Genomic DNA, 10,901 nt, shown 5'->3' with positions numbered 1-10,901 from the left:
GATCACTCCTCTTCCCACAAACCCTCTCCCGACTAAGGAAAATGAATGAAGTGAAAGATTTGAAACCCTTTACTGACCTAAAGAGGTCAAGAACTATTCAACTTTAAGTCTAGGAGGACTTACAGAAATGTTGTGGGATCATGTCTTTTAAGGGCCATCCTTCCTCACTACACATGGCCTAGTGGTTTTTTTTATTTTTTTAAATCTGATTCACACTGATCAAAATTGAACCAAACTAACGGTTCAACATCAATTCAAGTAATGATAATTTTTTTCAATAATTATACAAGGTGTGAGAACACTACCTCTTTGACACAGGTACAAACCAATAGGAGTAGTCAATCAAAAGGCACATGTGAACATCTTTAATGGAGAGCAATACAGTCTTTTTGATCCGCTTAGCATTCTTTGTTCCAAACCGGTATATAGGATATATGTTTTATACATTGAGAATAGGATTAAGACTTTTCTGGTTTTTTTGGTTTTCCAATTTCGGTATTTTCACACGTGTCGTTTACCCAAAAATTAAATATAAAAAAAAAAGTATTTTCACACGAGTCGCTTCCTCGTGTTTAGAAAATCTCTCATTTTTAACCAGAACGAGGGGCTCGCGTTTCTGTTATTTAAGGGTGACACCCTCGTTCTCTCTCCCTCTGTCAGTGTATCGCTAGGGTTTCATTTCTTATCCATTGGTTCTCCTCCATTATTCTCTCTCCCGTGCCTGTGGCTGTTGTTGTCGAGATACCTTTCACTCTGTTCCCACTGCTTCTCCTTCAATTAGATTATCTCTTCATCTCTTCAAATTGATTTTCGATGCTTTCTGGTTTTTAATTCAATAAGGAAAGTGGAAAGGGATTCCATCAAAATCTCTCGTTTGTTCGTGTTGTGGAGCTCTCTTCATGCATTTCGTTTAATTCTGGGGGTCTGCGGGATTTAGGGTTGTGTTGGAATTTCGATACGATTCCCAGATCCTTTGGGCTTCTAATTGCTCCATCTCAAGTGTTGATTACAGGCTATCCTTGTGGTTCTGTAAAATTTAGGGTTTTTGGTTGATGCTTTCGGTGGATCTGATTCTGGCTAGTGGGTATTGTTGAGGGCGATCTGAAATTGAAGGGAGTGAATTAGCAAACCCCCTTTCTGTACAAGTGAGAAGGGCAGGAAAAATAAGAGAAGGAAAGAGGATTTTTCTCCTGCTATTTTGAGTGAGGATGCCAGCGACGGATTACCAGGGTTCTTCAGTTCCTTTCTCCTCGATAGGTCGTTCGATATTGAGTATTAGGCGTGATCAAATTCATTCCATGGAAGGGAACCAGGAATTGGAGCTCGAGGCGTTTCAGAGACAGGTCGTTGATCGGTTCAATGATCTCCATATCGTTTCCGGCGAAGATCTGCTCTCCCTCTCATGGATCCGTCGCCTTCTTGATTCGTTCCTTTGTTGCCTGGAGGATTTTAGGGCTATTTTGTTCAACAGGAAGGCTATGGTCTCCAGACCTCCCTTAGATCGCATGATCAACGAATTCTTTGAGAGGAGTGTGAAGGCGCTCGATGTCTGCAACGCTATCCGCGATGGACTTGAGCAAATCCGACAATGGCAGAAACACTTGGAGATCGTCCTTTGCGCCTTGGACTCCCGCCAGAGGACCCTTTGGGAGGGCCAGTTCAGACGGGCGAAGAAGGCGCTGACGGATTTGACAATCGCGATGCTGGATGAGAAGGATTCTGGCTCCGTTTTTGCCCACAGGAACCGTTCGTTCGGGAGGAACAACAATAGCAGCGGCAAGGACCACCGTGCAGCAGGGCATTTCCGTTCGCTCTCCTGGAGTGTCTCGCGCTCTTGGTCAGCGGCCAGGCAGCTTCAGGCGATCGGGAACAACTTGACCCCTCCCCGTGGCAACGAAATTGTCGCCACCGGTGGGCTGGCAGTCCCCGTCTATACCATGAACTGTGTGCTTCTGTTCGTAATGTGGTCTCTCGTCGCTGCCATACCTTGCCAGGACCGTGGCCTGCAAACCCATCTCTCCATCCCCCGCCATTTCCCATGGGCAACCTCAATTCTTTCACTCCAAGAGCGGATCACGGAGGAGTCCAAGAAGCGGGACCGAAAGAATGCAAGTGGATTGCTGAGGGAGATCCATCAAATAGAGAAATCTGTGCGGCACTTGACGGAAATGGTCGATTCAGTTCACTTCCCTTTGACGGAGGAAAGGGAGAAGGAGGTGAGGCAAGGAGCATCGGATTTGGGATTGGTATTGGAGACAGTGAAGGAGGGATTAGACCCTTTGGAGCGCCAGGTAAGGGAGGTGTTCCATAGGATTGTGCGTAGCCGAACTGAGTGTCTTGATTGCTTGGCTAAGGCAAACAGTTCTGAATGATCTGAATTTTGAAGTCTGGTGTCTGGTCCATCTTCAGTGGGTATCAAATTGTACAATTTTGCAACATATGTTTGGGTGATTTTTGGTTTTGAGGGTCTGCAATTTGTTGCAGTGAAGTAGGAAGAGGAGGAGTAGTTCTACCCGAAAAAAAAAAAAAAAAAGGTAGCATAAAAATGATATTAGATGTCCATGGACAATAAGATTTTTTTTCTTTCTTTATTTTTAATACATTCTGTAAAGAAAGTCATTGGATAGGATCTTCCTTTTCAATGGTGTTGTTTATTCAGTTTGTGTCAATTATTGTATAATTTTCATTAATTTTCTGCAGTTAACTCAATCTTCATGGAGTGTGTTCTTTTCTATTATTTTGTTGGTTACCAAACATAGCCTTAATTCTTTATTTTTCTTTGTCCAATGTTAAAGGTGTATCATGTATAGAAATTTCTGGTATCCTTTTTGAATCTCATTCAGAGGCCTCTGCTCACTCACTCAACGTATAGTGATTACAACACAAATATTTTATGTTTCCCATTGATTTCCTAAACTCTGGAATCTGGAGGGTTTATAATCTCAAAAAAAGCTCTCATATTCAGATATTGGGTATTCCATGTTTCTTTTCAAGGTCTCTAAGTTGTGAAGTTTCCATGAGACGTGATTAACTGTAGCCAGAGCAGTGGTACTGATCCCTTGTATCTTTCTCATATTGACTGATCAGAGAGAGCAATAGAGCCCTATGGTCAAGGAACTCATCATGGTCACTTGGAAATTAGTATTGTGGTTTGTTTACGCCAGAACAGAGGGCAGAGAGACAAAGATAAGGGTAAAGAGAATATGCGATTTTCCAAATATATATATATTTTTTAAACGTATTATCCTTGGCATCCTTTAATTCACTAATGAATGTAAATTATTTCGATTTAGACACAGCTTAAGCCTAAAGGATATCACACCAAACAGTTGAGATAAGCTATGAAATTTCACTATCCAAAGAATTCAATCTATCAAATCATTCAATTCAACTACCTCAGCTTTCCACATGGTATTTGTCTTAAAACTATTAGACTCTGAAGTTAAACTTATCTACACAAGATTGTGCAATTAACTTTTCAAATTTGGGGAAATGGCTATCTTCCACCATGTGGACATGATGATTTGCCATTACTATTTCAAACACAGCGCATATCCCATGTTCCCATCCCAGACATAGTTCATCTATGAAGAAATGGTAGAATAGAGACCTCCATGAGTTATTTTGAGTTAAACAGTCAAAAGACCAGCAAAACCCAAATGGGTTATTGTGAAGGAGACAAGGAGTTGCAATAGTGATGCAGGCAAGCAAGAAACATTGGCTGGCGAAGTGTAACCTTTTAACACTGGAAAGGAGAGCAGAACAAAGGAAAGGGTGTTAAGAATGGAGTGGAAAGAGACAGATAGCAGAGAGAGAGCTGGAGGTGGAGAGCCTCCTATCGGTAACTGGCATTTGGTAACTATTGCTTCTTGCTGGCTTCTGGGTTCTGTCTTTTAACTCTTCACCTGTTCCTTCTCTTTAGCTTTGTAATGGCTAAACAGCTCTGGATCTCGGCCTGTTGGGTGTCTAGAGAAACACTTAATTAGGACAAGGCATATGCAGTTTCTGTTTCCAACACTATTCGTTTGTTTAAATGTTTGGCATTTTAGTGGTCCTTTTATCACATGGATCCATATTCCTCTTTATCTTATTTGGGTTTCTATGTTTTCTTCCGCAAGGTTAAGACTTAAATAATAAATATTTATTATTTTTCTTTGATCCCCGTAAGATATTTTAACTCCATTAACCTGCAACTGAGAATGTTGATGGATTGATGATCATTAATTTATAGAAGCAAAAGGACGCATGTGCAGCAGTGCAGCAGTGCAGGTGATCCGAGTTCCTTCGTAAACCACACTTTAAATAGGTGACTGCAAATTATTCCCCTCCAAACATAAGCATGCTTTTTGAGATTCCCAACTTTACCATATAATACAAATCTAAAATAATTGGATTGAAACTCTGGAAAGAATGAGTATAAGAAAAATAAAATAAAATAAAACAGCAACTCAATGTACGATGTATGTTTGTGGGATTATTGTATGCAGCCTTCCCTTACTTTGTAGGAAAATTTGTTTTTAATTTTCAGCCGAAATACAAATATGTTGCATTGAGAATGGTAAATGTCATCATTAATTCCAATTCCCTATTAATGGAAAAATTATTTCTTTACCCGTGAGCAAAGAAAAATTGGTATTTCCATTAATATCATTATTCATTAGTTGAAAATAATATTAGATAGTAGATGTACTCACTAATAAGAGCCTAAATGAGTGATGTTTGACTGTTTTACTTTGTTACTCTGATTATATTCCCACCCGCATCCTTTTTAATTAGTAATGAGTGTTGCTCATGAACCCCTTTGCTGAACCTGTGGATCATCCAGTGGAGGTCTTGCACCCAAAAAAGGAGAAAAAAAAAAGTGATTCACATCCTTGCCTACCTGATAAGGAATGGTCTAAATCAATCACATGGAATTTGAAAAGCTATCATATAACCTGTCAAGTGTCATAATTTCCTTTCTTTTCACTACATAATTTCTTTTCAATAACCATTCAATTTTTTTATTGTCCAGATTCTCAGAGCTTTTTGCCACTTGATCAAATCTGTTTGGTACTCAAGAGAGGTCCCTGGGATCTAACTCCCATGGAGTTTTGGCCCTTACCATCACATTACATGGCAGAAATTTGGATCTACCAAAAGGCCAAGGAGGGCCATGCAAGAAAACTTACCGTTCTACCCAAAAAAAAAAATGTACCCCCACACCCCCCCCCCCCCCTCTCAAGGAAAGAATGGTCCTGAAAAGATATATACCCAGTTCCAAAAGCACTAATAGTCCTTGAAAAGAATAAGACTAGCAAGTGGAGAAAAAGAATACATTAAGAGGGGGGAGGGGGGAGGGGGGAGGAGGGGGGGGATATTAACCTTTATTAATGCACATCATTGAATGCAGAAATTACAACCCTTTCCTCTAAACAGCCCCCCTTCCAAAAATTACAATATATGATCTGAGTTCCAAAGTTGTTCCAACTTCCTAAAGTGATTCGTCAAGTGCCAAAAGCAGAATCACAGTATATCTAAATTACCTACTAAATAATTACAAATCTATTTGCCTTTAACTAAATGAAATAATTTCCCCTACCTAAAAATGAATCATATACAATTCCTCCAAACATTCAACTCCAAGATGAGGTCTGTCAAAATCATTGAGATGCCATGGATGGAAGTATTCACCTGGCATAACCATGTCTCACCCAACTTCCATTCCTTGATTCCAAAATTGGACCAAGCTGGTGAAAGGGTTCTGTTGAGTTTTTCTATGGAGAGATGATTAACAAATGGACAGAAGTTCAAAGTCTTCCACCACCATTATCGGAATAACTCTGGGAATGACCACATTAGAAACTTCGCAAAAATGTCAGTCTCTAGGAACTCAATATGAGCAGCCCGACCAATGAAGGTATTCAAGTTCTTCCCATGGGAAGAGGTGTCAAAGTCGACATCACATCGCATGAATGTTCGGGGTTCAGAGGAGGGGGAACGTATCTGGTCCAAGCAATTATTTAGCATCTCCATGAAGATTTTACCTTTTTTGGAGTAGTCCCATGATGATGCCTGGCATAATTCAATTCTAGCAGAGTGATAAGGAACATACCCATCCTGAGACAAGACATTGTGTTGAAGGTAAGCAGGGCAGAAACAATCCTTCTAGAGAACAATCCATGAAACACACGCTAATTGATCTCCAACCAAATTAAAGAGAAAAATGATAATTTTATGAACCTAATTATGAGTTGGGGGTAAAATAAATGTCCCCCAAGGTAGGAGAAAATGGACGTGTGCGTCCACAATATAAAGGGGTATGCAACCAATTCACCTATAAGTTTCAGGCTTCCAGCCCAATACGAGCAAGTAAAAGGAGGTCATAGCAGGGTTCAGACTTGAACCACACCTAACCATTGAGACAAGTTAACGAAAATTCCTTGATAACCTCTATTCATTGAACACCCTAACTCAGTTACCCATACCTTGAAATTGGAGTAGTACTTAATCAAATACTTAAGAAGGCTAATGGTAAATAAATGGCATGTATATTAAGGACAATGTCATCATGTTACCATCATAGTTTTCTGTATATGTGCTTGGGCTGGGAAACCCAATGAGGAGACGAACTAATACAAATGATCCCAATTGATCCCCTTAAACTCTCACTCTTCAGTAAGTAATCCTGTGTATACCATCATGCTCTCTAGGCACAATCGAACACAGACAACCAAAGATAAATCCAAAGAATGTTTGCTAGAATAGCAGCCAATGGTCATTCAAATGAGAAAAGAGTATATTCAACCATAAATTCCTTTTTTTCTCTTGGAAATAACTGCTAATTATTAGAAGGGAAAGGGGTCAATGCACGGGAGATTCCGTGCATCGACAATTCATCAAATAGGGGGTGGGTTTTGGTCATTTCACCCCCCCCCCATAGTCTCAATTGCACAATATATGTATGACTGAGCACCATGCATGGCCGTACAGATAACCTTTTGCCTTATTAAAAGAAGAAAGAAAAGGTGGCCCAACTCTCTAAAGGAAAAACCATTCTCCCATTTATAAGTTTTTACATCCAAATAAGAGTATGACTGTAGAGGAAAAGGGGAATACCTGGGGTGACGACAACAGGATTATGTTCTTGAAATTCTCCAATGTCTTTTGCTGGAAAGGGGGAAAATAGAAAAAATGAAGCCTTTCAGAATTTTATGCCTAAAAGGGAAAAATAGATTCTTCCTTTTATTTTTGTTTCCAATTCAGAATGCTTTTGTTTTACATCATTCCAACAGATATATAAAAGGGATTCTCTTATTGACAACCCTCAAGGTATCAAATACTTGTAACCTTACTTTTTTGCCCTTTTAGTACAACATGCAATTTTTCCAATGAGGATTAATATGGTCATTTCACATGTATACTTGAATAATTTGCATGATGACGACACCTTTTGATAATGACATATCACTATCAAATTATTTTTGAAAACACTTTTATACGCTAAAAAACTTTTGGGAATAAGACAATAGGCAAAAAGATGTAACATTCTAAATACACCTACACATGTGTCATTCAGACACTCCCTATTAAGAAAGACAGCAATGCAGATGATAGCTTGCAATACCTTGCAAAGCTTGTAGAAGAAAGTGTTTTGAAGGTCTGAATCATCAGTGAAGGTAAGCTGGTGAATACACTGTGATCCTTTGAGCTTCTTCAAAACCCACAGCCCAGAGTTGAATAAAGAGTTGGTGCTGTACAAATAGCCCAGGTGTGGGCCTGATATGGATAAGTATGTATAAAGGTATCTTAGAAATGGTTCCATCACGCCCTCTGAAATAAATAAAAGCACAAGATTCAATATTTAGTCAAGGAAGCAAAAATGAACACAGCCACTGGGCTAAGGATGCATACGTGTTAAGGCAGTTCTTATAATGATGTTCCCAATGGAGTGCCCAACAAAGCTAAGCTTGATATTTAGGAAGCCTCCAGATCTTGACATTTTATCAATTTTCCTTTTAAGAAAAGAAGTCACTTCCTCAGCCAGTCTTGAACCCATTTCTCTGAAATCACCAGATGTTTTCTCTTCATTCACCTCTGACATGAGAAATTCTGCTCCAGGATCTATCAAAATCCATTGATTCCGAACAAGCCGTAAATCCAGATGATGTCCCTATTTATGTTTAAGTATTGAGTTAAAAGAAAATAAGTCCACTCGCCCATGTCTGAACCATAATACAGTACCAAACATACATAAACAAGCACAAAAAGCAATTTAAAACATTAGCCTAGGAAATAGTCCCCACCATTAGGAGACAAGAAAGAAGTAATTAAAGATGCATCAAATCAATCAGCTTAGGATAAATGCCTCATGGATCATCGAAAAATAAATGCAAGGATAAGCAGTGAAATCTAGGACTTCCAACAAATTGAACATCCAAGAAACTAAAGAAACATATCCTAAATTCATCACAGGATAAGTCAAATACCCAATACATTTAAAGGATATTTAATGGAAAACATACATCTCGAAATGACTATTGACGAGAGATTGAGTTATTTACCAAAAAGAAACATGATAAGTGTGGAATCTCATTAATTAACCAAATAATTGAGCCCAAAGCTCTATCTTTTGTAACCTTTGTGGTTGGTCACTACACTATTTGGAAGACCTTTCTTAACAAGAAAAAAAAATCATCACACCAAAAAGATACGTGTCACTAATAAAATTAAGATCTTCAGTATGCTCCTGTCAAAGAAATTCTCCTTCAGTCAATTGGGATCCATATTGCCCCACCATTTTGCCACTCATTCAATAGCAGACGCCTGATGGTCAGACTAGGTTTACATTGGATTATTTCATAGAATTAAAGAATTAAAAATTTAACACATTGCAAATGCAGGGACATGTTTGCTACTTTGCTTTTAATTTTTCTTGTTTAATATCTGATTTGACTTATAAATGAGCAACCAATCCAAGCTGAAGTCAGGTTTGGTCAGAGATGGAACACTGAATTAGTTCTATATTGAGAAGTCTACGACCCAATCTAGAACAAGATAGGCTTGGATTGGCTATTTGCCCCTAACTCTTTTAGTTCCTTCAATCTGAATCAAATCACTCCTCCACTCTGGATCATCCAAAGAACTCCGTTGAACATGGCCATGCCTCCTCAAACGACTTTCTCGTAACTTACCATGTATCGGAGCTACTCCCAAATCAGCTCTAATATGATCATTCCTTACTTTATCCTTCCTAGTTTTACTAGTCATCCATCTCAACATCCCTCATATCTGCTACATTGAAATTATCTACATGATGCTTCTTAACTGTCCAACATTCCACACCATACATAACAACCGGTCGTATAATTGTCCTATAAAATTTTTCTGTTTTAAAGGAATACGTCGAGCACACCACACTCTGGACTCAATTCTCCACTTCATCAATAAAAATCAGAAAAAATTGTGCTTCTTTTAGTGGAAAAGCCTTGGGCTGGGTTACATATGTGTTGGGCATTTGGTCCAATGGGTTTTTATTATAAGGCTTGGCCTAAATATGGGTAGGAGATATGAATACAGGGATTATTAGTTCTAAGATAAAATTCTAGATCTTATCCTTGTTAAGGAATCCAAGTTGTGGGGTTTTGGTCAAAGATTAGTTACCTTAATATTTTATCATAAAGCCTATATTGGTTTGAGATTATTTTATTCCAAAACTGAGTTGACTCCTTTTTTCTTATTGGATGGATGATGTAATAGGTTAATTTGGAGCATTCCTATTGCTTGGGTGATGGAAGCTCTTAAATCCTCTTGGGGGAACAATGTAAGCTCTCTCCTTAGCCAATCACATGATAGAAGAGTAGGTATAAATACATGTAAGGCCTTCAGGCCCACACATCGATATGAAGAAATAAAGTTTTCAGTTTTTCTGATTTGGCTTGGTGGATACAGACCTACATTTGTGATTCAGTGGTATTTACTTAGTGGATTCTGGATGTCCTTGGTGGATTCCTGTTCTGTTATCCTATCTATCTATCAACATCTGATTTGACTTCTGTCTCTTTTATCGATTTACTGCAGTTCTGTCCATGCTTTCAGGTATTCCTATTTTCCGTAAGATTGTTCTAGATCTCACAATCCGGGCCATCATATTTTGATCATACTTTGCAGGCCTATTCTACTTGCCTGATCAGATCTGTTTAGCCTTGATTACTGAGAATTTTCTGTTTCTGGATCTTTCCTTATTTCCTGAGATCCTCTTGAGCTAATCTCCCACTGGATTTTCCCTGGTTTGGGATTAGTTTTCATTTGAGGACCATGGGATGGATAAGATCTCCATGCTATCTAAATGGCACATCCTACAGCTCCGACAAAATCTAAAAAGTTCTATGAGAATTTATGTGAACTTCAACAGGGGCAACAAATTAATGACGTGATAACATTGAAATAAACAGGGGATCTTTGGTTTGGACAAATCCTCTTGTGGTCACCAAGGAAGCATCTAGTGAATGATTCTGAACAGTAATGAATTTGTTTCAATGTATGTTTGTCTTTTGGTGATAACTTGAAGTTGTTATCTACAACTTCTGGATTTGTGGCATGTGTTGCCTTTTGATTGACTCATGGTTTTTATACAAAATGCCACTCAAACTGACTGCCCCGATACAAACCACACACCCAACCCCCCCACCCAAAAAAAAAAAAAAAAAAAAGAAGAAGAAGAAGAAAAAAGAAGCTGCAGTGACAGTTGCCAGTTCTAATAACAGTATGAGTGAGTTCACCGTTTGAATTGGTTTCCAAAGCAATGATTTCAAAGCCATGGTTAGAGGCTGAATTTCTTGTCAAAACCGAGGTACTAAGAACTGGACAGAATTGTTCATAAAATCCAGTTTTTTTTCTTTTTTCTTTTTTTTTTTTTTTTT

At 38.6% G+C, this 10,901-nt stretch overlaps 2 protein-coding genes across 2 annotated transcripts in view; one reads left to right on the top strand and one right to left on the bottom strand.

Moving 5' to 3' along the window:
- Positions 1-613: 613 nt before the first annotated feature.
- LOC122074822 (protein ROH1-like) lies at positions 614-2,709 on the top strand. The gene has a single exon (XM_042639795.1). The coding sequence runs from the start codon at positions 1,209-1,211 to the stop codon at positions 2,370-2,372; it is 1,164 nt and encodes a 387-aa protein (XP_042495729.1). The 5' UTR covers positions 614-1,208; the 3' UTR covers positions 2,373-2,709.
- A 2,673-nt stretch (positions 2,710-5,382) lies between these two features.
- LOC122074690 (protein FAM135B-like) overlaps positions 5,383-10,901 on the bottom strand; it is a 19,519-nt gene continuing 14,000 nt past the window's right edge. The window contains 4 exon segments of the mRNA XM_042639635.1: positions 5,383-6,099; positions 7,099-7,149; positions 7,607-7,812; positions 7,894-8,152. Of these exon segments, the coding sequence (XP_042495569.1) occupies positions 5,809-6,099; positions 7,099-7,149; positions 7,607-7,812; positions 7,894-8,152 (807 nt within the window). The 3' untranslated portion in view covers positions 5,383-5,808.

This window comes from Macadamia integrifolia, chromosome 3 (assembly GCF_013358625.1).
Source record: "Macadamia integrifolia cultivar HAES 741 chromosome 3, SCU_Mint_v3, whole genome shotgun sequence".
NCBI classification, from domain to species: domain Eukaryota; kingdom Viridiplantae; phylum Streptophyta; class Magnoliopsida; order Proteales; family Proteaceae; genus Macadamia; species Macadamia integrifolia.
Note: the sequence above shows the minus strand (reverse complement) of the source record. Positions and strands in the feature narration are given on the sequence as shown.